We start from the raw sequence: 24,597 nt of genomic DNA, 5'->3' as shown, positions 1-24,597 counted from the left end.
ATGGTGCTTTTGTTTCCCTCGCAGGTATTGAGCCCCACGGCAACAAGGTGCTTCACCCTGCTATTTTCACTGTGGAGACTCTGGAAGCCGGCAGCGGCGAAGTCTTGGTCTATGTGGAGGATCCCGAGGGACACAAAGAAGAGGTTAGTTCGGTATCCCCAAAGTGGGTGCATAACAAAGCCAGGATATTTTGCCATGAACCCCTCTCATGTTTTTGTCCATTTTCTGCAGGCTAAAGTGAAACCCAACAAGGACAAAAACAGGACCTACACTGTCACTTATGTTCCTAAAGTTGAGGGTCTCCACAAGGTTAGACAAAGCAGCCATTATGTCGTACATTTGAGAAATCCTTTTAGGAACAAGTTTGTTAAAATTGTATGCTATTCTCTCCTCTTGGCCTTCAGGTGAAGGTGTTATTTGCAGGCCAGGACATCGACAAGAGCCCTTATGCAGTGACTGTGGCAAAGGACATGGGCGACCCCAGTAAAGTCCACGCCAGGGGACCCGGTCTGGAGCGCACTGGGAACGTGGCCAACAAACCCACCTACTTTGACATTTACACAGCCGGTAAGAATGCCAAATCCAACTGTTTGCTGACATGGGAACAAAAACCTGAGGAATAAAATCCTCAAGGGTTAATGGAGAGGAACAAATCCATCCACCCGTCTATTGAACACTGACAACAAACGACTGTGACTGCTCAGGCCACTGCTGACTAATCTTTCTTCCCGTCAACCAGGTGCCGGCAACGGCGACATCAGCGTGGTTATTGTTGATCCTCAGGGCAAAAACGACACAGTGGAGATCATTCTGGAGAACAAGGGCGACAGTGTGTTCCGATGCACTTATCGGCCGGTGATTGAGGGCCCTCACGCCATCCATGTGCTGTTTGGAGGCCATGAGATCCCAAAGAGCCCGTTCCATGTCAACATTGCAGAAGGTGAGCTATGTGTTACAATTTCTTGGTGACAGTGGGATGTCTTTGCGTGCCGGTAAAGTCCGGAAGATCCATTCGTCACGGTTTCATTTCCCTAGGATGCAGTCTCCAACTTTAGAACATAACCCTTTTTTATCTGTCATTTTTAGCACCTCCTGTTGCTCCTCCCATGGGAGCTCCATTGCAGATAATCCCTCAGTCAGTGCTTACTCCTCCTGGAACAAAGGGGCCCCCACCCAAAAAACCTGCCCGCCCAAGTTAGTATATCCCATTGGGATGAGCCTCCCGCTCAGTGCCCAGCTATCCCCCCCAAAAAATAAATTGCTCTCTGTGCCACGCCCTAGGACGCTTTCACAATGGCGGGGTTGCACGGTGCAGTGTAGTGCTTGGTCCAACTTCTTGCGGGGCTGCCAGCTTGACAGTTTAGTTTCAAACAGAGTGCAGTATCCAACTGTCCCCTGTTTTGCATTTTCATCTACTTGGTTCAACTTTCGCTTGCCGTTTGCTTTTAGCGCACACATTTGCATCTGCCGGCACTCTGTCAGAGGCTGCAAATGTTTTTGTTTGACGCACTGAACGGTTGTCACACTGTTGCTCGTTATGTCTTTCGAGTGTCTGTTTATGTAATCGCAATCATTTCCAGGTCTTTTCAGTCAATCTGTAAGGAATTCCAGTTGAATATTCTGCTACTAACGCTGCTGCCAACTGCAGGCTTCTCCAGATTAGAAAATATTTTTTAAACGAATACTTGTTGGTATTCCTTTCAGCCGTCAATCCCAATGCCTGTAGAGCTACAGGGAGAGGCCTTCAGCCTAAGGGCGTGAGAGTAAAGGAGGTTGCAGACTTCAAAGTTTTCACCAAGGGAGCCGGCAGTGGAACATTGAACGTCTCGGTCAAAGGACCTAGTGAGTCAGACAGCCTTCTCATCTTCACTCTTCCCTTTCCGGATTAGTTCTCACTATCCTGGCGGACAAAATACATATATACATAGAAATATATGTGGTTTTGATGAGAATCCATATCGCATTGTTTCTACCAGCTGGTGCACAGGAGCAAGTGAACGTGCGAGATGCCGGAAACGGCGTTTATGAATGTGAGTATTACCCCCTCAAGCCGGGTAAATATACTGTCAGCATCACCTGGGGAGGCCAGCCCATACCACGCAGGTAAGAGCCAATTGCTGCATTCCGGTAATCATAAAGAATGCAACCAAGATAATATTGTGAACGCTCTTCTATCGTTAATGTCCGCAGCCCGTTTGAAGTGGAAGTGGGACCTGAGGCAGGTTTCCAGAAGGTGAGGGCCTGGGGTCCTGGTCTAAAGACAGGCATGGTGGGAAAATCTGCTGACTTTGTGGTAGAAGCCATAGGCACAGATGTTGGGACTCTGGGTAAGTCACGGATCACCATCAAAACGGCAATCTTTACATTTTCACCCCACCCCCGTTTATTGCGGGGAATAGTGTATGTTCCAAACGCACCTACAAATAATTGTAAACTGTCAACAGCAATCTAGTGGGGGTTGACAGGTGTATGGATCTGCTATTTGAACGTATTCCTTCTATTGTTGCGAAGGCTTCTCCATCGAAGGCCCCTCCCAGGCTAAGATTGAGTGTGACGACAAGGGCGACGGCTCCTGCGACGTCCGCTATTGGCCCACGGAACCCGGCGACTACGCCGTCCATGTCATTTGCGACGACGAGGACATCAAGGACAGCCCCTTCATGGCTCACATCCTGCCCGCTGCCAATGACACCTTCCCCGAGAAGGTAACTACTACCATGACGAAGGCATGATGACACATTTTGGGGGTATTAACAAATACGTGAAACTATTCAGGTGAAAGCTTTTGGGCCGGGCCTGCAGCCAACCGGCGTGACTGTGAACAAACCAACTGAATTCACCATTGATGCCCGCATGGCAGGGAAGGGTCCGCTCACCATCTATGCTCAGGTATGGGGGAGCCATGTTTTCTTCTCAGATTCACTGAAACATTACACATTGGAACCTCCAAAGTAGGAGACGGTCTTTTTTTGGGGGAATGCTGGTAAAATTTCAAAAGGCGCAGGCCATTGGACTTTGCAGTGTGTTTGATGTTGGAGATTCCACCGTATTTACTGTGGACAGGTTGTAAGGGTTGACATGTTTTGCATCCACTTAGGATGCCGAAGGCTGCACCATCAACATTAAAATCGCCGACAAGGGTGACGGCACGTATCTGTGCACGTACACTCCTACCAAGCCCATCAAACACACCATCATCATCGCCTGGAGTGGCGTAAACGTGCCCAACAGTCCCTTCAGGGTAAGACGCATGCGGACAGCTGCACTCGGACACACTCAACATCATCTTTCAGAATTTTACATTCAAACTTCATTTATCCCTCAAGCGGCAATTCTAAGTCAAAGTCAATGTTAGTGGCTTCATCATAATGTTTGTTTTTTTTCAACCACTCCACCTTATACAAATTAGATGTGAGGGTTTGTTTATTAATGGTGCCTTTGGTGATTGCTTACACTTTCGTGGAAAGAGGTTCCAGGATTTAAAAGCTATGTTTGACTGTCTGGAATCAACATTGGAGATATTAATCTAGTAGAATTGGAATAATTGGAATTTTTACTCAAGATATCTGTAATTCAGTTTTGCCTTGCCAAAATTGTGTAACAGATATCGGCAACATTATCACAGTGAAAATGCAAATAAACAGCCAACCAAGCACTTCGGGGCGGCTCAAGTATACTGTGAATTCATTAGGTGCTGGTCGGAGAAGGTTGTCATCCAGACCGGGTCAAGGTCTACGGGCCTGGAGTGGAGAAGACGGGCCTCAAGGCTAACGAGCCCACATACTTCACTGTGGACTGCAGCGAGGCTGGTCAAGGTGAGCACGCAGGAGGGAAATGATGCTTATAAAAACACTTGACAGTCCAGGCCAATCCCCAGGAAAGGAGACTTGTGAATGCCGAGAAGGATTTTTTTTTTTTTGCATAATTGCACTGTAAAATCGAGTCAGAAATGTACTCGGGAAGGAAAGCTGTTTTTATTTATAGCCTCTGATTTGGAGCATCCTTTCCGAACTATTGTCACTGCTGTGCACTGTTAGGCGACATCAGCATTGGAATCAAGTGCGCCCCGGGGGTGGTTGGCCCTGCCGAGGCAGACATCGACTTTGACATCATCAAGAATGACAATGACACCTTTACTGTCAAGTACACTCCCCCGGGAGCGGGCCGCTACACCATCATGGTGCTCTTTGCTGACCAGGTAAGATTAGAGATGTTATGTAACATCGCCTTTGGAGAGGATTTTTTTTTCTTTCATTATTAATACATTTTCTCATCATTTACCTTGCCAGGAAATTCCCATCAGTCCATTCAAAGTCAAAGTTGACCCATCTCACGATGCTGGCAAGGTGAGAGCAGAGGGCCCCGGACTCAACAAGACAGGTTTGTGCAGTACAAATACTTTGTTATTGTATTTGAGTATATTTTTCGGGCAGCTCGGCTTGTTACTTTTTTGACTTCCACAAAGACAATCACAGTCTAGAGCTTGATTGATTGAGATGTTGGGGTCGTAAAGAGCAAATAATAATAACATAAACAGGGACAGCATCGGCTGCAACAAATTTAGAGAAGCAAGTCTCCACCCACGGCCTTAATTTAATTTTAAAATGGTTTGTCTGATCTGAAAAAAACACATACAAGTAAGTTGTGTTTCTTTCAGTTGTAGCTAATATAGCTTCTTTTTTCTTAACTCAGTTCACAGCATTCACAAAGCTATGGGAAGGTGCTGTTTTGATAGCATAAAAGTCAAGCTAATAGTAGCTAGCTCTTATAGAACATCACACCCCACTGAAAAATGGATGCTAATTCATCTAACATTTACTTTAAACACATCCTTATATGTTTGTACTGTACTGTGAAAATGTATCCACTTATGGTGGTATGTATCCCACCACGTCATCCTGGGGCTTTCCAAACCGTGAAGAACGGTGCTAGCCGCCAGCTAGCTCGCGAGCTAGCAGTCTTCAGCCTAGTAATAATAACAACGGTGGAAAAACAGTTTAACACTATACTATCTTCCCAATTTGGTACTCCATGACTTTCAGTCTTTGCATATGATTTCAGCACTTATCTTCAAATATTTGTAATTTGCAATTTGAAACAAAGCTCTGAATTCACTTCACAGAAAGAGCTGTACTGTACGACAGTTTTTTTTCTCAATACAAGTACAGAGTGTGAATACCTACTAAAAGGTACATGTGAGCAGCATTGTTTGAACTGACAAAAATGTGCCTTTGATTGCAGGAGTGGAGGTGGGCATGCCAACCCACTTCACTATCTACACAAAGGGAGCAGGCAAAGCCAAGCCCGAGGTGCGCTTCGCGGCCTCGGGCGCAGGAGAGGCGGTCCGTGACTTTGAGATCATCGATAACCACGATTACTCCTACACAGTCAAATACACGGCTCTTCAACAGGTGCGCTGGCTTTCAAGTCCGTTTGTGTTGGATGGGAATGCAGGGATGACTCACCCTCGTTGCTTTTTTTCCCAGGGCAACATGGCAGTCACGGTGACCCACGGAGGAGATCCCATCCCTAAGAGTCCCTTTCACATCACGGTGGCGCCACAGCTGGATCTTGGAAGAGTCAAAGTGGAGGGATTAGACACCAGTAAGTGCAACCTGCTGTTTTCTAACAACAGTAAAATTCACAAACTGACAAATATAGAGGTGATGCGCTGGTAACCTCCCTCTCCAAAAGACGAGAAAAAAAACGAAAGAAAGCAATTGATGATTTCTACCTGCAACTTAACGAGGAGATCGGGACTTGAAAGGAAGATGCGACAACACATTGATTGCACTTTACGGACACTTTGGATTATATTGTTGTGTTGATGATTATTCCGTTATGCTTTATGATAGGAATATTTTATTTGTCAATTTAACAAACACATGGTATTGCTATGTTTTAAATGATCGTGGAGGTGATACTCCGAATTCAAGGATGTTGTTTAATGTTTTCATTAGCAATAATAATAATTGGCAACACAGGTCTGATAGCTGGACATACGTGTATTTAAAACCAAATGGGGAAAATTATTATGAATTGACAGAACAATATGATGGGAATTTGGATACACCAATGTTTTAAGTGAAAGAAACAAACACAATATGATTTTTAGCAATAATTTTTTTTGAAGTTTGACAATATGATGTTTAAATGTGCTATTGATTTGATAATCAGTGGGAATGTAATGAAAATTGTACAATTTTCCCAAAAAGGAGTTTGATCCATGAATGAACCAACTAACCCTAACCCTAACCCTAACCCTAACCCTAAAAAAATACTATACATATATATATATATATATATATATATATATATATATTACATGTTCATACAAATCTTACAATGTACATGTACAACAAGTTTACCGATTAGGATTTTGTAAATTTGAGTAAAAGAAAAAGAAAAATCGCAATCATGATACAGATCGAATCGCCAGATACTACGCGATTCCCACCCCTAATATAGAGCGTCTAATCTTACATTAAATGTTGCACATGTACAATGAGATGTAATACTTGAAATAAATAAATAAATAGTAACTCCAGCAGCCAGCAAGTGAGCGTCTTTTGACTTAACAAGTCGTTCTAAGTAAAAGGTTACTTGCACCCAAAACTGAACTGCCAACTATGCAAAAAAGTACATGAAAGTGAAAGTGCCCCATTAAAAAGTTCATGTTGCTTTTTTCCAGAAGTGGAAGTGGGAAGGGACCAGGAATTCACGGTAAACACAAAGGGTGCCGGCGGGCAGGGCAACGTAGGCGTGAAGATGACCTCGCCCACCGGCCGACCGATCCCGTGCAAACTGGAGTCGGACAAAGCCAAAGGCGTTCACAGCGTGAAGTACATCCCCCCGGAGGAGGGCCAGTACAAGGTGGATGTCAGCTATGACGGGAACCCCGTCATGGGAAGCCCCTTTGGGTTGGAAGCCGTGATGCCTGCTGATCCCTCAAAGGTAAATGTTCATCAAAGTGCTCTTGAACAATTACTGTGGGGGGAAACGTTCCAGACCCACCCACCATAGGTGGAAAAAACAAATGCAAGTCATCGTGAAAAAAATCTTCAAATACGCTTTTAGCCGTTTGACACCTCCAGTTGACGTTTACTGTAAAATTGACACAGAAATGGTAAATGGTAATCGGACTGAAACATTGTTTGTTAACACCAAAAATGTTAACAAAAGATAGCTAGCATAATGCTAATTTATAATACAAAACTCCATAGACAGGCTAAAGGAAGTTAGCATTTAAGTTACGGTAACTAGAAACTGTCAAACAATTTCTACTTCAACACACACAGAGCAACACAAAATTGTTTCTGCCTCTTCTTGCTGCTTGATTATGCTGCATTTCTGTGATACTAGACTGAAGATGTGCAAGTCTAAATTCGGACTCGCCTTTAAACTCTAAAAACCCAGGAACAATGAACTGCAATGTAGTAGGGTTTCACTACAAATCAAAATATTGTTAACTGTTACATGTTTGACCTGACTATTTTGCATCTCAGGTCCAAGCATTTGGCCCAGGTCTTCAAGGTGGGATCGTGGGTAAACCGGCTCCATTCACTATTGACACCAAAGGAGCGGGTGCCGGTGGGCTGGGTCTCACGGTGGAGGGTCCCTGCGAGGCCAAAATCGAGTGCCAAGATAACGGCGACGGCACATGCTCGGTGGCCTACCTGCCCACCGAGGCCGGCGAGTACGCCATCAACATCTTGTTTGCCGAGCAACACATCCCAGGCTCTCCTTTCAAAGCGGCGGTGAGGCCGGCCGTCGACCCCGGCAAGGTCACGGCCAGCGGTCCCGGTCTGGAGAGGGCTAAGGCGGGGGAGACGGCCACCTTCACCGTGGACTGCACGCGGGCCGGCGACGCAGAGCTCACCATCGAGATCGTGTCGGACACCGGGGCCAAGGCGGAGGTTCGCATCCAGAAAACAGCCGAGGGAACTTTCTCCGTCACGTACATCCCGCCGTTCCACGGCACGCACACCATCACCATCAAGTACGGAGGACACATGATCCCGCACTTCCCCAAGGTTCTGCAGGTGGACCCCTCCGTGGACACCAGTGGGGTGCACGTCTACGGGCCAGGAGTGGAGCCAAGAGGTAATACGACGAAGACAATCTGGCTCATTTGAATACGGTGGTACCTGGACTTTGTTTTCTGACTTACAAGCCATTATTCTATTATGCATAAATGGTTGCTTGCTTCTCTGTGATCTTACATGTCATTATGGTCAAAAGTTATTGCTAATGGAGTGGCATGGTAGTGCTTAGCATGTCTGCCGCACAGTTGAGAGGTTCTGGGTTGGAATAAGAATCAGAATAGCTTTATGCCACGGTATGCGACAAAATGGAAGACAACCAGTCCAAGAGACATAGAAAAATAATGACCAATAGAAGTCCGTCCGGTCGCCTTTTACAGCGCCCGTTTTCACAGATGAAAAGAAAAACAAAAGGGAGGGGGAGGAGGAAAAAAATCCAGACTGAGATTCTGTAGTGTAAGGGGAGCACAGTATGGATTTGTGTGTGTGTGTGTGGGGGGGGGGGGGACCTCAGCAAACAGGCCTACACTAATACCGTACATGTTTTCTTCAGGTACAACGGTGCCCTGACTTCCAACACTTATGCACGTCAAGTTAAACTTGAAAATCAAGGCAATACAGTATTACGTTTTGTATGAGTTTAGTTACCAAAGTAGACTAGCGCTTAGCTGCTAACCACTAACTGTTACAAGGTTTACCGCACAGTTGTAAGTGTGGCAATACTCTCTCCCTGCGTGCTTGGGGTTTCTCCGGGTATTCTGTTTTATGCTCACATTCCAAAAACTTGAACGTTAGATGAATTCAAATCGTCTTCATGTGTGACTGTGAATGTGTTTGGCTCGCTTGTAAACAAATCACCTGGAATTGTCTCTGGCCCACCGGTGACTCGAATGACTGAGGCGCATTTGAAAATAGATGGATGGAAGAAGCCCACATGATTCATTAGAGATGTATTTTTGCTGGGGAATCATTCATCATGCAAAATGTCAAGATGTCAAAAATGTTTCCTGCTGCTTTCCTTTGCCGTAACTAAATATATTAGCCATGACAAAAAGGCATCGCGTATGAGCGGCTTCGGGATATTGACTTAGGGCTCTCGGATGTCATCTTCTAAGTGTTCAGGATGGGCTGCGGAAGATAAATACCGACAGGGCTTTGCATCGACAAAGGGCTTCAATACCCAGCGAAAAATCACGTTAAGGGCCGCTTTGTTCCCAGGCGTACTGCGAGAAGTCACGACCCACTTCATTGTGGATGCCCGCGCTCTCAACAAGGCTGGAGGGAACCACGTGAAGGCTCGCATCGTCAATCCCTCGGGCACCAACACGGACGGTTACATCACCGACAAGGGCGACGGCACCTACCGAGTGGAGTACACGCCCTTTGAGGATGGTAGGGACGCTCATCAGGGGTTTTGTGTCAGATGATGATTTATCACTATGTGGTCATGTTTAAATGGACTAAAAGACAAATGAGAACGGTCAAAGCACACAAATATATATATGATACGAGTCTAAATGTTGTTGTTCAGATAAGCCCAGAGATCAAATGTTCCCTCCACTACAAAACGGACTGTTTTCAAGGCAAGCTACTTCCCTTTCAACCCTTTGAATGCAGAAGCACATCAAATTCCCACCGCTCACTTACAGAATCTGAATCCTTAACGAAAAACAATCTGTCTTCTAAATTTGACACATCACAGAGAAGAGTGTCATCAACAACCCTGACAAATGTGTTTGTGTGTTCTGGGCGAGAACCCTAATAATGTGCCCCATCGTAAGCACCCCTGCATTTGATTACTGTATTATCACTTTTACGATGGATAATTGGTTGTGGTCGGGCTCGAGAGCCTTGAGTTTGGCAACTGCTGTCAAAAACCTCTGAAAGAACACAAAAAAAGTGCCAGAGAGGGAAAATCAAAGGACTAACAGGTGTTGGTACAGTGCACCACTGGGAAAAGAGAGTGTGTGAAAAGTCAGTGTGAGAGATTTGGGGAGGATATAAATACGGAATGATGCAGTGCTGCAATGATGTGAGGGCCAGAGAGCAGGCAGCCAGACAGGCTGGGATTTATATATAGTCGGTTCTGGAACAGAAGCTGTTAACCAGGCAGGTATGTGTGCCGAAGGCACCTGCCATACAGTAGGAGCATGACAAGGGTTATTAATAAAATAAGGATCTTCATCACCTTTAGGATCGGACAAATGAAAGAAGGATCCATCAAAAATATGATGCACCAGACTGTTTGACATTTAATTTTCAACACAGCCTTTGCACGCCATGTGACACATTTCTAATTCTGGCCCGTAATTAAAAGTCATCTAAGTTATGGCAATTGCAGAAATATTGCTCTAATGACTAATTCAAAGTGTTGATGTGCAGGCATGCATCTGATTGAGGTACTCTACGACGACGTGTCCGTACCCAAGAGCCCCTTCAGAGTGTCAGTGATGGAGGGATGCGATCCCACCCGGGTGAGGGCCTACGGACCAGGCCTGGAGGGAGGGATAACCAACAAGCCCAACTTCTTCACTGTGGAGACCAGGTAGCCACAAAATCAAATGCAAGTCAACAATGCCCAGAATGTGATGGATAATTCACATCTCTCTTGGCTTGTCTTGCAGGGGTGCCGGCACCGGGGGTTTGGGCCTAACCATCGAGGGTGCGTCGGAGGCCAAAATCTCCTGCAAAGACAACAAAGACGGAAGCTGCAGCGTGGAGTACGTCCCCTTCACGCCCGGAGACTACGACGTCAACATCAACTACGGCGGTCACCCCATCCCCGGCAGTCCCTTCAAGGTGCCCGTCAAAGACCCCGTGGACCCCAGCAAGGTCAAGTGCTCCGGTCCAGGCCTGGGTTCCGGAGTGAGAGCGCACATCCCCCAAACCTTCACGGTGGACTGCACTCAAGCTGGGCAAGCTGCTCTGGATGTCAAACTCTTCGGGCCAACGGGTAACCATGCAACACTTGGAAGGATCTTTTTAAGCTTCATAGTGTTTTACAGTACATGATTTAACACCAATGTTTAATTTGAAGGTACCATGGAGCCAGTGGGTGTCAAAAACAATGGCGACGGAACCCACACAGTTCACTACACCCCAGCTCAAGATGGACCGTACACTGTGGCAGTCAAATATGCGGACAAGGATGTCCCACATAGGTATGTATCCATAGAAATGGAACTATTCATAGTGACAACAAGGTGTAAACGAAATAATTAAATTCAGTCTTGATGTGTACTGTAAAAACCCAAAGCGACAAACGATGAACTGGCGGAGAGTAAACCGTAGTCGATCCTCTGCCATCAAGCAGCACTGATTTGATTCATCTCTCTCCGTTTTATCTCTGCCGTCAACAGTCCATTCAAGGTAATGTCTCATCCCGGGCACGACGCCAGCAAGGTGCGAGCCAGCGGCCCAGGTCTGGACAGCAAAGGCGTGTCGGCCAGCCTTCCGGTGGAATTCACCATTGACGCTCGCGATGCCGGCGAGGGTCTGCTCACTGTGCAGATTCTGGTCAGTCAACCGGCCGTCTACCGTTTGTCACTTCAACTCCACCGCGTAACCCAGAACCTTTTTGCTGACAGGATCCAGAGGGCAAGCCAAAGAATGCAAGCATCCAGGACAACAGGGATGGCACCTACACAGTGTCCTACGTACCCGACTCCATCGGTCCGTACACCATCACCATCAAATACGGAGGGGATGAGATTCCGTACTCCCCCTACAGGATTCAGTCCAATCCTACGGGAGATGCTAGCAAGTGTCGCCTCACAGGTAAATGCACACACTCATCATTGCACCCAAAGTACAAGAGATGGTAGAGGAGCATGTTTTATTCCACCAGGCAACTGATAATAGTTTGTCACTGCCGTCGAGTGGTGGCCAAAACCTTCATTTTCCAGGAAACCAAAAAATGGCATCCTCTGTTTGTGGAACCGATAACGTTGCACCGCCAAAGAGAGCAAGCCATTAACTCTTTAAATTTGCCAATGGTGTTTGAAAATAATAGAACCATATGGAGACTAACCAATAGTAACTATTTGTGGGAAAAATACAAATTTGCCCAAATTTAGACATGGGAGGTTCCTGTCTAACAGTGATGATATACTGAATAGAGCGTTGTTCTTTTATGGGGGATACGTTTCAGATCTGCAATACAGATTGTTCACATTTTAAAAAAGTAATCATTTGACGCATACCCGTCCCTAACACTTTGAACTTGTTAAAAGTCGCATAAACTTATAAAAACACACATTTGTAAGTATTCCCTACCACACATAAAACAAAAGAGAATCAAACATTGTATATTTACACATCAAAATGTTCAACTGAAACATAACATTGAATACAACTAGCTAAATATGCTAATATATAATGCAAAATATCACAGTCTGGCTGATGTAAATAAGCATAGATGTTACGGTAGTCATGAACCTTCAGGCAACTGCTACGTCAATACACACAGAATGAGTAAATAGTACTGTAGCTTAGTAGGGGGCCTTCTCCGCCTCTTGTGCTTAAATATGCTGCATTTACAGTACATCAAGTGGAGCTCAGTGGCACTACATTGTAGGTGCAGAACTCGAAATTCGGACGAGTCTGATCACTTCAAGTGTAAAAGATGAACCGTGACATACAGTAGAATGTTTTTTAAAAATATATATTTACAACACGACCATTTTCCTTTGCAGTGTCCATAGGAGGACATGGCGTATGTAAGTCATCTTTTATTTTTACTGCGCTACTGCTAGAAAACCTTCCAAAAAGAATGCATGCGCACGCCTTTTTGTTTGTCTTTCCCAACAGCGGGCCTTCAGAAGCTGCAGACCTCGGAGGACACGGTCATCACGGTGGACGCCAAGGCCGCCGGCAAGGGCAAAGTCACGTGCAAGGTGCGGAACCCGCAAGGGATGGAGCTGGACATGGACGTGGTGGAGAATCACGACGGGACCTTCGACATTTACTACACGGCCCCCGAACCCGGCAAATATGTCATCACCATTCGATTCGGAGGCCAGAACATCCCCAAGAGCCCCTTCCACGTGGTGGTGCGTACAGTAAACGCCGCATCCGATTGAATATTCGTCAGGCTAGAGGATGTCTGGAACACGCCAATTTACTCTTTAAGATTAAATGTATTAAAATTCACAATATTGTATCATATAGACAGATAAATATATAAAAAAAGTCTAAATAACCCCGTTCAATTGCCTTTTTTGTGATGTAAAAAATAAGACCAAGCAAAATCATTTCATAGCTTTTTGGGGGGAATATTTCTTTTTTGGGAAGGCCTCAAACGAGCCGGTTGCCCCTCGCGACACGGTGGACCCTCTCTTCAGACCGGTCAACTTCCTTGTGCCTTTCACGCCGCAGCAAGGCGAAATATCAGGTAGATCATCAAAACTCTCCTTTTACACGCCCGCATGAGCTTGCAAAAGCGATTGCTTGTCATTCTCAGGTGAGGTCCGAATGCCCTCCGGCAAGACGTCCAGGCCGCATATCACCGATAATAAAGACGGCACCATCACCATCAAGTACCAACCCACCGAGAGAGGCCTGCATGAGATGGACATCAAATATGACGGCAACCACATTCCAGGTTCAGAAATATGACTTGCCATAGTCATAGAGAGCACAATTTTACAAACATTCTTTACTTATTTTCAAATTTGATCAAATACAAACAATTTTGGGTCCCAACGCCACGGCTGACTTAAAGCAACATGTGACATCATAGTTAAACTACAGAATGCAATTTGATTCGAAATTGTGCGTGAAAGTTAAAGGGCTGAAGCTGAATGCTGTAGAATCTCACACCTTTCTATTTCATCCACGTATGTTAGCATTAGATAAAATTTCTGTTAATTAACTTTGTTCAGGCATCAATGTCAAAAAACAATTTCCTGCCCTAGTTAACTTGAGTAGCATTAGCAAAGAATAATTAATAAGGCATTCCAATTCCTCATGGCTGCACTTAAAAAATGTCAATCCAATCATTTTGCTGACTCCACAGGAAGCCCTCTGCAGTTCTTTGTGGATGCTGTGAACAGTGGAGTGGTGTCGGCATACGGTCCCGGCCTGAGTTATGGCATGGTCAACAAATCCGCCACCTTCACCGTGGTCACCAAGAACGCAGGAGAAGGTACTGGTTTTAATTGTTTTTTTTTTAAATTTTTCATAACTGTCTTTTGTTTCGGTATGTCAGATTTTTACTCCCTCGACAGCACTTTGTATGCAGCAATGGTTATTTTTAAAGTGCTCTATAAATAGAGTCCAGTTCAGATCGTTACAGACATGTTTTGCTAGTCGAAGTAGGCTGGAATAAGTTTAGATCAGACCAACCCATCAAAGGGCGGGAAAAGGCTGACGGAATTGTTACGTATTGACATTTTTTTGCTAGTTAAACTTGGCTGGAACAAGTTTTGCTCTGGTCAACCAATCAAATTGCTGATGTCATCGAGGGCTAATTAACATGCCATCTGAGGTGAATTTGAAATCGGACTTGTTAAACAAAGCAACTAATGATTTTGGGCAGATTAGATTGACATGGCAACACAGAGAAACTGAAATCCGATTGGGCAAAAACTGTCAAATTCACATGCGTACTGGAAGCCGTGCAGCCAAAAGAAATGCTAAGAAATGAAGAGATCAAACTGTTCGGAATACATGTCATGGAGCAAATACTACGAATGTAGGTCAGAAATGTAGGTCAGCCCTTTTGATAGGGTGAAGATGATGAAATGTTCTTTCTTTGAAAAGCAATTGATGGCAGAAAATGACTGATTGCTTGTGTGTGTCAGGTGGCCTCTCGCTGGCAGTGGAGGGCCCATCTAAGGCAGAAATCACCTGCAAGGATAACAAAGACGGCACCTGCACGGTGTCCTACCTTCCCACGGCGCCCGGAGACTACAGCATTATTGTCAAGTTTGACAACAAGCACATTCCTGGCAGCCCTTTTGTTGCCAAGATCACCGGTGAGGAAATGAACAAATTCATGACGTGTCTTCAAATGAAACCGGTGCTGAAATATCGAAAAAGAAAACACCTTTGTTTCGCCAAGGGGACGACGCCATTACCAGGACGTCCCAGCTGAATGTGGGCACGGCCGCCGACGTCTCGCTCAAGATCGCCGAAACGGACCTGAGCTCTCTCAGCGCCAGCATCCGAGCGCCGTCGGGCAACGAGGAACCCTGCCTGCTCAAGAGGCTGCCCAACAGACACCTGGGTGCGAAAGTCTTCACATCGGGCCCACAGACGGCTTCACACGCAGATCCCCTCCTTTAATCGGCTCAGCCTGGCGGCAGCCGCACATCGCGCGGGCGTCGGTCCTGTGATTTATCAAGATGGAGTTCATTTGTCATTTAGCGCAGTAGTTGTGATAGTTTTAACACTTAAAAAAAAACTAGTTTCAAGTACTGTACTTAAAAACAAGTTCCCCCTTGCAGACGAGCTCTCGGGGAGACGCCGCCATTTTAGTGGGTGGAAACGGAGACATCATGACGCATTAAAGACAAGACAGAGCATGCGCGTGCCGCACGCAGCCTTGCCATTCCGTTTGAGGTGGTTACATGACCCCCGTTTGGAGTGACGAAAACAATATACCGCCCGTGATTCCCAATGAAATTCCATTCGGATTCAGCCTTTTCATTCCGATTTAGGAGTTTGCATGGAGCATTTTTATTCCGTTTGGCTTCATTCTAATCGTAATACGTGGCTCCATGCCAACCAGGCTAGCGTTGACCACATAGCCAACCCCGGCAGCTCCGTATAAAAAAACAAACCATTACTTGACGCCACTTTTACCCTGCTTAACTTCCTCCCTCGGTCCCTCAGGTATCTCATTCACTCCGAAAGAGGTCGGAGAACATGAAGTAAGCGTGAGGAAGAACGGCGTGCACGTGGCCAACAGCCCGTTCAAGATCATGGTGGGCCAATCGGAGATCGGCGAGGCCAGCCGGGTCAAGGCTTTCGGCAAAGGTCTGGTGGAGGCGCACACGTTTGAGATGGCCGAATTCTTTGTCGACACCAGGAATGCCGGTACGGTCCACGAAAACCAAGAGTGCCGATTAAACGGCAACAAGTGTGGGAAAAAGGTAGAAAACAACAAAGTGCTTATTTCATCCTTTTAGGTTACGGCGGTCTTGCGCTGTCCATCGAGGGTCCGAGCAAAGTGGATATCAACTGTGAAGATATGGAGGACGGGACGTGCAGGGTGACCTACTGTCCGACAGAGCCGGGAAATTACACCGTTAACATCAAGTTTGCCGAAAAGCACATCCCAGGTTAGGAATGGACTTAACTCATTCACTGCTATTGACGAGTAGACTCTGCAATTATGTTTTTTTTTTTTTCAATGGGGGAGCGTCTGATGGTACTACTCTGTAAATTTCAAACTTGAAACAACTTTACTCATGCTCAACCACCAGTAGATGGCATCGATACCCCATTTTCGATATGAGATCATAACAATTTGTGAGTCCATGGGAAGAAATGGCTGCACTTTCTGCAACCTACCTTTCTTCTACTGCTGATTATAAAAGAACGAAAGAAGAAAGAGTCAAACTTTTTTTGTTTTAATGCTCTAAAATGGCTTTTAAAGGCTTACGGTAAAAGTAGAAATTCTAATTCAACTCCTACAGAAAAAAAAGTTAACTGAACAAATAATGTGTCCTTTGTTGCTTCCTACCATGGAAAATGTTTTAAGAAAGCCTTTTAAAATGCATTATTTGCCGTTTTTTTCCCTTTCATCCAGGAAGTCCGTTCACAGTGAAGGTGACTGGCGAGGGAAGGATGAAGGAGAGCATAACCAGAAAGAGGCAGGCGTCCTCTATTGCTTCAGTGGGAAGCACCTGCGGACTCAACCTGAAGATTCCAGGTCAGCACACAAGACAATTACACCAAAATGCTACAGCTCATTTCACCAGGGTACGCACGCTTGGGAAGCTTTTCGGAGTGAGGGTCAACGCGTGATGTCTTCTACTGGATTTACACCAAATTATTTTCACAGTCTCAGACTAACAACTCAAAGTCAGACGTTAGTTAAAATGTTTAGTGTAAGGTGGTCATCTGGGCTGGTTTAGATCAGTCTTTTCCGAGTCTTGGTCTTAAGGACAACATCAAACACGTTTGATATTATCACAAGTCTTTCAGTATTAAGAACGTTCACACTCTGTAAAATCTCAGTTTTAGACTCAAATGTACAATAGACTTGTCTTTAAATGAGAGCAGGTGTGAGATGATGGTTTTCCAAGGGTCTTTTCCAAATCTTCTGATGGACAGGTAGCATTAGCAGCGCACCACAGTGCCGCAAAGAATACCACAACCAAGAGGAATTTGAATAAAGAAGCATCTGCAGTTAGCATCTTGTGTCGTTTTCAAACACTACGTCCGGAGTCGAGGTTCCATCTCAGAGGCAACCTTTTCTTACGACCTTCCCTTGCTCGCAGGAAACTGGTTCCAGATGGTGTCAGCCCAGGAGAGGCTAACCCGGACCTTCACCCGCAGCAGCCACACTTACACGCGCACCGAGCGCACCGAGATCAGCAAAACCCGCGGCGGCGAGACCAAGCGGGAAGTCCGGGTGGAGGAGAGCACCCAGGTGGGGGGGGGAGGAAGTCCCTTCAGAGACGTCTTTGGGGACTTCCTGGGTCGCGAGAGCCTCAGCAGCTTTGCCGGCGTCACGGCCAGGCCTGAAGGTGACCTCCTTAAACTTGAAAAACAAAAAACACCCCGACACATTTGAATGTTTTTTCTGTGCAATTTGGAAATGTGGAAAAACTGAAGTGCTAACAAAAGCCACATCATTTCAACACAGACAAAAATAATCTGGTTATTTGCGCATCAAATCTTATATTCTGGTAAAGCAGGTTGGACTCACTGTGACGATATATCAAGTATCGGTTTGTTCCTAAACTCACAGCTGAGACGGGCTCGCAGGCCATGACGGCCCAAGTGACCAGCCCCGGCGGCAAGACGGTGGACGCCGACATCGTGGACGGAGGGAACAGTACATACAGCGTGCGCTTCATCCCGCAGGAGATGGGCGCGCACACCGTCAACGTCAAGTACCGAGGCCAGCATGTCCCCGGGAGCCCCTTCCAGTTTACTGTGGGGCCCATGGGGGAGGGAGGGGCGCACAAGGTCCGTGCAGGAGGTCCTGGCCTGGAAAGGGGCGTGGCCGCGGCACCGTGTAAGTCACGTTGCGGAGAGTCGCATTTTGTCGACAGTGTAATCGGTTGTGATGCCTTGCAGATCCGCCTCCAAATCCGCAACATTGAGAGACCATATTTCTCACTTTGACACCTTCCACACGCTTCAAAAAACACATTTCAACTTACGAAAACATACTTTTAAAAAATACACATTAGCACTTGTTCTCACACACTCGCTCGAGATGGAAAACTAATGTGTAACTTCATCATCATAAGAAAATTAAAAGAAGACTGCTCGCAACGGTTGTGTTTTTAAACAAAATGTTTAACCAAACCATATCATTTTGTCTAACATAAGTCAGCTAGTTTAATGTTAGGATACAATACAAATCATCATAGACAGTTAACATATATGATAGATGTTACGGTAATCATAAACCTGTATTTCAGAGTTTGCACTTTTTTTTTTACTTAAGCACACACGTGAATCAGTACTTCTATTTGTCGCCTTTTTTTTTTTTTTTTTTTTACAAGAGGGAATTAAACATTGCAAATTTAAACACCAAAATGTTTAAGACGGTCATTTTGTCTAACAAAAGTTGGCTAGCTTAGTGCTAACGTATAATGCAAAACAAAATAGACAATTAACTGAAATGATAGATGTTCCTGCAATTATAAACCTGAATTTCAGACTCTGTACTTTTTTGTACAAAAGCACATTCGTGAATCAGTACTTGTAGTTTTTGTCTTTTTTTATATGCCAGGGAATTAAACATTGAACAATTAGACAACAAAATGTTAAGCCATTTCATCTAACAAAAGTTGGCTAGCTTATTGCTAACATAATACAAAACATCATAGACAGCTAGCATCAATGATAATTGTTACAGTAGTCATAAACCCGAATTAGAATTGAATTCACAGTACTTTTGTACTTCTACTTTTTCTTTTAACATGAGAGAGAATTAAATTTTTTATCATTAAACATTAAACCATATCATTTAGCCCAACAAAAATCTGCTATCTTAATGCTGAGAAAGGGGGGCTAACAGAAATTAGCATCGATGCTTGAGGCAAAACGTGGTCGTCCACTCAATTCGTGCAACTAAATTGAGACTTTCCTGACACTGTAAGCGACCTTAACTCTTTGACTGCCAAAAACGTTAAATAACGTTTAGTAAAACCCTATGGATGAGTGCCAAAGACGTTAAAAGACGTTTTTTTCAAAACAGAGGTGAAACTAACCATTTTCTATTGTTGATTACTGAAAAACGGAATAAGGTAGAAACAAACTTTTTTTTCTGATGAAAGATGAGAGTCCAATCTTTCATTTGGTAGTATGTGTGTTTCCATAGTCCAAACACATAATTTTCTGTGGACCTTGAAAGATCAGTCAAAAATGCCTAAATCGGCTGGCACCCACGGCATCCCTTTTCTGAAAACGTCTGGCAGTCAAAGAGTTAAATATGGTCGCTTAAAAACTTGGATTCATAGTTTTTTCTTCTTCTCTCCAGCTGAATTTAGCATCTGGACCAGAGAGGCGGGCGCCGGGGGGCTGTCGATTGCCGTGGAGGGGCCGAGCAAGGCGGAAATCTCCTTTGAGGACCGAAAGGACGGCTCCTGCGGCGTCTCCTACATCGTGAAAGAACCCGGTGAGTCACTCGCAAGGCGCCTAATTGTCCTTATTTTCATTTTCATCCAAGCGTGCCCCCCCCCCCCCCAGTTTGTCTGTCATCTTCTCAGTGTTTTTCTCTCCGGTTTGCGTGGCGCTGAAAACTAATAAGCCATCTGTTCCCTCAGGTGACTACGAGGTGTCAATTAAGTTCAACAACGAGCAGATCCCTGACAGCCCGTTCATCGTTCCCATCGCGACGCTGTCAGACGAAGCCCGCAGGCTCACGTTCACAAGCCTGCAGGTGAGAACTGGCGCGCACCCACGCGGAGAATGTTAATTTGTGGCTGGAAATAATCAAAAAGGTGTCGAGCTGGAGAACACAGGTGCGAGCGCTTGGAGCTGCTTCTTTGCCCTTGACGTGTCAATGAAGCAGAAACGCGGACGCAATAGCATCAAGCTGGCCGCTGATAAAGGTCGGGATTAACTGTCCGTTGCTAAGCGCACGCTGAGCTATGTGTGGACTGTCAGCTTGTCAATGGCGACGAGGACAACAACAACAACAACACCTTATTTGGAATGTGCACATTTCACTCACAATCACAAGTTAAAAGTCTGTTCTGATTGGTCACTTAAAACAGAGTACAATGCAACAAGAATTTTGAAAAAAAAAAACACAGAGGAAATGTTCTTTTTGGGGTTTTGTGTGGTATTGATAATAAAAATCTGGTCAAAAAACGCCTTCAAATGAGAGTCAAACAGTATAACTTGATCTTCTGAAACCTTTAGTTTCATCTACTACTAGGGGAAACCCTTTTCCTATTGGCTGACAAGTTGCAGTTAAAAATAGCCACACTAAGATCGCACAAGCCAAAATTTGAGCCAAATTTATTTATCTCACCCGCCCCCGAATTGAATCCCCCCCCCCCCCCCCCTTGCACACACACACACACGTATATACACTGGGTGGGGTCACATTCACGGTGTAGGGGTAGAGGTAGCGTTCACCAGTCGGCGAGCTGGCAAACTCAATAACAGGCTTAGTCCTCACTAGGCACGCTGGCGTGACGACCGGGACCTTTCCCCGCCAGGCATGGGGTTCGGGGGTGCCGCAATCTCCTGAAGCCTGTTGTTACATCTACTACTTGGGGAAACCCCTTCTCCAATTGGTTGACAAGTTTCAGTTCAAAATATCTACCACTAAGCTCGCACAGACCAAAATTCCAAAGGGCTTCGTCAAGTCGACGCAGCAAAATTACAAGGAAATTGCACAAATGGGCAATTGAGCACAAACAGTAGAAAAGGTCATGGAATTTACTCAACTATTGTTTTCAGCCAAATGTATTTGTTGTGGGGGATTTGAGAGGTTTTCTAGAAAATTCAACAAAGATGACGGTCACTTGTCACGTTGCTACAATGCGAAGATTTATTATTCTTAAATGTTTGGGTAAATACCTTTTACCCATTGAGCGGCAATATAAAAAAACAAAAAACAACAGAATATTTGGCACATTAGTACAGAAGCTATTGCTTTGCTCTTCTCCGCTTTGTGAAACGTTAGCAATTTTAGCCTCTTTGACCCGAATTAGCCATGTTATCTGTCTTGCCAACTAGTCTATCATATTTGTTTCACCAAATCCATCCATTATCCGCACCGCTTATCCATATAAGTACTCAAAGCCGGTTGCAAATGTTCAGTAATGTATTAACATTAAAGAATGAAAAAGAGTGAGAGTGAGTTTCAGGATCATCCTGAAATTTCACATGCAAAAACCAACTCCATCTCCGACATTATATAAGTGATGTATTACGCTTCCCCCCACAAAATACCAAACTATACACGATTGAGTCGTTTTTTTATTGCCCAGCTCTGTGCATAGAACTTCACCGCATCCTACTGAGGGAATACCAAAGTCGACGTAAACGTGTCGAGAAAGCTTGTGTCGGAAATCTGACTCACTTCACACTTGCTCCTTTTATTGATTTTCACACTTTTGCACAACCAGCAATATTAAAACTCACTTTTTTTTTTTAATGGAGGGATGCCACTTCAGAGCATTTTCTGCCACTAGAGGCTTGCTGAAGTGCAATATCAGAGCAGGATTTCAAATGTCAGGGAAGCTCTCATGTCTGCGGCGGCCGCTGGTCCGCCCGCAGGGCACAAACACTAAACGCCTCGCTATAAACTCTGACCTTTCCTGCCTCGCGCGCCCAACTGCTCCATCTATTCTGGTCCGGCCAGGATGAATCACATACTCGCCGTCCCTGGAGGGCCACGCACACACATGCACATAATGTGATCACATTTTTAACTCTCTTTTTTTAGGAGAAGGATTTGAAGGTAAATCAAGAGGCCTCGTTTATGGTGCAGCGCAACGGCACTCGCGGCGTGGTGGACGCCAAAGTGCACACCCCCTCCGGGTGCTCCGAGGAGTGTTATGTCACCGAGCTGGATGGCGGTAAGCCGCTCGCTTCAAAGCACTCACTCGTTCCTCTCAACTTACATCGCAGGTCTTAATACCTGAATCCGTTATTTCTTTTGCTAGCCCGCTACTTACTATTTATAAACAAACCACATTGCCGCCAAATGCAAGTAAAAAAAAAAAAAAAAAACTCAAGCAGAGCATATATTTGTCAGTCCCATTTGATGTTTAATGTAAAAGTGACACATAATAGATTTAAACACCAAAATGTTCAACTCAAGCATATAATAACCAAAGTGTGTTAGCTTAATGCTACGATAACGTGAAACACTATAACTAACTGAAATTAGCACAGGTGTGACGATAATTTTAAATAAAGGTGGCAAATCCAGGTCCAGAAAGTAAAAACCCTGTTACAGTTTGGCTTTAGCCCCAGGTGCTAGCTAGCTAGCTCCCCGGGTGCTCGGTTACCTGATAGGGAGCTAAATAGCTAGCACGAAGGGCAAAACTGTGGCAGGGTTTTTACTTTCTGGACCTGGATTTGCCATCTCTAATTTCAAACCATCAAACAACTGCTACCTAACCACTAATAAAGCAGCAACACATACAAATAGAGTTTACACACTCCTAAAATAACAAATTTGCTGAAATTATTTTATGGTAAATCTTCTCATCGTTGTTGGTCTCCACGAACGCTATAGTTTGGAACACGATGGTTTGGTTGCGCACTACAGCATTGACCTGTGAACCTGTGAGCGATACAGTACTAAAATATAATTTTAAAATGCCGAGTGCGAATCCATTTTCATATTTCAGACCCCCCTGACATCGCGTATGCTTTTTTTCCCCGCAGACAAAACCGCCGTCCGCTTCATTCCCCGCGAGAACGGCGTTCACTCCATCGACGTCAAGTTCAACGGTTGCCACATTCCCGGAAGCCCTTTCAACGTGCGGGTGGGAGACACCGGACTGATCGGAGATCCGGGCATGGTCACGGCGCACGGCCCCGGACTGCTGGGCGGAAACACAGGTGGATGCCACTGGCGCCACGTGACCTGATTTTTTTTTTTTTTTTTTAACCATCCGCATCTTTGATTTCTTCATGTAGGCGTGCCCTCCGAGTTTGTGGTCAACACGTGCAATGCCGGCCCGGGGACGCTGTCGGTGAACATCGACGGGCCGTCCAAGGTCAAGATGGACTGCTGCGAGTGTCCCGAAGGCTACAAGGTCACCTACATTCCCATGGCGCCCGGCAACTATCTCATCACCATCAAGTACGGCGGCCCGCAGCACATCGTCGGAAGCCCGTTCAAAGCTAAAGTCACTGGTGAGCGCCCAACCGCCCCTAATTCGCGCCATTAGGAGAACAATTAATTGCTAATAATAATAATAATTAAAAAAAAAAAAAAAGGCTGCAGCTACAAAGCCAATTCCCAAAAAGTTGGGACACTATACAAATTGTGAATAAAAAATGAATGCAATCATGTGGAAGTGCCAAATTGGAATATTTTATTCAGAATAGAACAGATCAAAAGTTTAAAGTGAGAATATGCATCATTTTAAGGGAAAAATATGTTGATTTAAAAAATCAGAAATCTTAATTTTATGAAAATAAGGTCATATACTGTATTTCTGAAGGGGAGGGGGTATAGATTACAGTTAAAATCATAGAAAAAAAGATATTTATATTTTTAAGTTTACAAAAAAGTTGTATATTAAGAACAAAAAGTTATTTGAGATAAAAAGTCAACAATATTTTAGATTAAAAGTGTAATTTTACAAGTACCTGTATCAATTTTATATTTTTGAGGAAAAAAAAAAACATTTCAGATAAAAAAGTCAATCTTAGAAGAATAAAAACAAAGCATTTTTTATATTGAACTCACAATTTTACGAGAATAAAGTTGTATATTTTGGGGAATGAAAATGTTTATATTTTTAAGATTAAAATAATAACAAATTGTACATTTTCAAGAAAAAGATGTGCATTTGAGATCAAAGATGGAAATGTATGACAAAGTTTTTTTTTAATGTAACATCATTTAAGAATTATTATTACGGTTTTTACTACATATAATACTACAAAATACCAAATTTGAACATTTTGGAAAACAATAAACACTTTTTAGAGTACTTTTTTTGTTGTTGGTAACAATAAGTTAATGACTTGGCTACAAATATACAACTTATTAATATTCAACTTTTCTCAAATAGAATTGAAAATAACTTAAATCTTGTAGTCTAATCCTTTTCCCCCCTAATACGCCTTCATATTTCTCCATTTTGGTCAGGAGTTGGATAAAAAAAGAAACGAGCAGCTGCACTGACCTTTGACCCATTTGAAAACGTTGTTCTCTGCCTTGCAG

General features: G+C 44.5%; 1 protein-coding gene across 1 annotated transcript in view; it reads left to right on the top strand.

Annotated features, from left to right (window-relative positions):
* LOC144053397 (filamin-C-like) overlaps nucleotides 1-24,597 on the top strand; it is a 39,871-nt gene that overhangs the window by 13,403 nt on the left and 1,871 nt on the right. Inside the window, exons 5-44 of the mRNA XM_077567808.1 lie at nucleotides 25-143; nucleotides 232-309; nucleotides 405-567; nucleotides 740-940; nucleotides 1,705-1,842; nucleotides 1,977-2,103; nucleotides 2,191-2,327; nucleotides 2,512-2,705; nucleotides 2,776-2,889; nucleotides 3,098-3,241; nucleotides 3,692-3,815; nucleotides 4,038-4,198; nucleotides 4,290-4,380; nucleotides 5,242-5,411; nucleotides 5,487-5,604; nucleotides 6,692-6,954; nucleotides 7,506-8,103; nucleotides 9,261-9,434; nucleotides 10,425-10,587; nucleotides 10,667-10,995; nucleotides 11,080-11,203; nucleotides 11,402-11,558; nucleotides 11,630-11,819; nucleotides 12,737-12,760; nucleotides 12,852-13,093; nucleotides 13,335-13,434; nucleotides 13,504-13,644; nucleotides 14,059-14,187; nucleotides 14,846-15,019; nucleotides 15,106-15,270; nucleotides 15,879-16,082; nucleotides 16,175-16,327; nucleotides 16,798-16,920; nucleotides 17,492-17,740; nucleotides 17,965-18,234; nucleotides 19,711-19,848; nucleotides 19,997-20,112; nucleotides 22,135-22,267; nucleotides 23,085-23,261; nucleotides 23,340-23,558. Coding sequence (XP_077423934.1) covers nucleotides 25-143; nucleotides 232-309; nucleotides 405-567; nucleotides 740-940; nucleotides 1,705-1,842; nucleotides 1,977-2,103; nucleotides 2,191-2,327; nucleotides 2,512-2,705; nucleotides 2,776-2,889; nucleotides 3,098-3,241; nucleotides 3,692-3,815; nucleotides 4,038-4,198; nucleotides 4,290-4,380; nucleotides 5,242-5,411; nucleotides 5,487-5,604; nucleotides 6,692-6,954; nucleotides 7,506-8,103; nucleotides 9,261-9,434; nucleotides 10,425-10,587; nucleotides 10,667-10,995; nucleotides 11,080-11,203; nucleotides 11,402-11,558; nucleotides 11,630-11,819; nucleotides 12,737-12,760; nucleotides 12,852-13,093; nucleotides 13,335-13,434; nucleotides 13,504-13,644; nucleotides 14,059-14,187; nucleotides 14,846-15,019; nucleotides 15,106-15,270; nucleotides 15,879-16,082; nucleotides 16,175-16,327; nucleotides 16,798-16,920; nucleotides 17,492-17,740; nucleotides 17,965-18,234; nucleotides 19,711-19,848; nucleotides 19,997-20,112; nucleotides 22,135-22,267; nucleotides 23,085-23,261; nucleotides 23,340-23,558 — 6,834 coding nt within the window. The remainder of the gene's footprint in view (nucleotides 1-24; nucleotides 144-231; nucleotides 310-404; nucleotides 568-739; nucleotides 941-1,704; nucleotides 1,843-1,976; nucleotides 2,104-2,190; nucleotides 2,328-2,511; nucleotides 2,706-2,775; nucleotides 2,890-3,097; nucleotides 3,242-3,691; nucleotides 3,816-4,037; nucleotides 4,199-4,289; nucleotides 4,381-5,241; nucleotides 5,412-5,486; nucleotides 5,605-6,691; nucleotides 6,955-7,505; nucleotides 8,104-9,260; nucleotides 9,435-10,424; nucleotides 10,588-10,666; nucleotides 10,996-11,079; nucleotides 11,204-11,401; nucleotides 11,559-11,629; nucleotides 11,820-12,736; nucleotides 12,761-12,851; nucleotides 13,094-13,334; nucleotides 13,435-13,503; nucleotides 13,645-14,058; nucleotides 14,188-14,845; nucleotides 15,020-15,105; nucleotides 15,271-15,878; nucleotides 16,083-16,174; nucleotides 16,328-16,797; nucleotides 16,921-17,491; nucleotides 17,741-17,964; nucleotides 18,235-19,710; nucleotides 19,849-19,996; nucleotides 20,113-22,134; nucleotides 22,268-23,084; nucleotides 23,262-23,339; nucleotides 23,559-24,597) is intronic.

The sequence above is a fragment of the Vanacampus margaritifer genome, chromosome 6 (genome assembly GCF_051991255.1).
Source record: "Vanacampus margaritifer isolate UIUO_Vmar chromosome 6, RoL_Vmar_1.0, whole genome shotgun sequence".
NCBI classification, from domain to species: domain Eukaryota; kingdom Metazoa; phylum Chordata; class Actinopteri; order Syngnathiformes; family Syngnathidae; genus Vanacampus; species Vanacampus margaritifer.
Note: the sequence above shows the minus strand (reverse complement) of the source record. Positions and strands in the feature narration are given on the sequence as shown.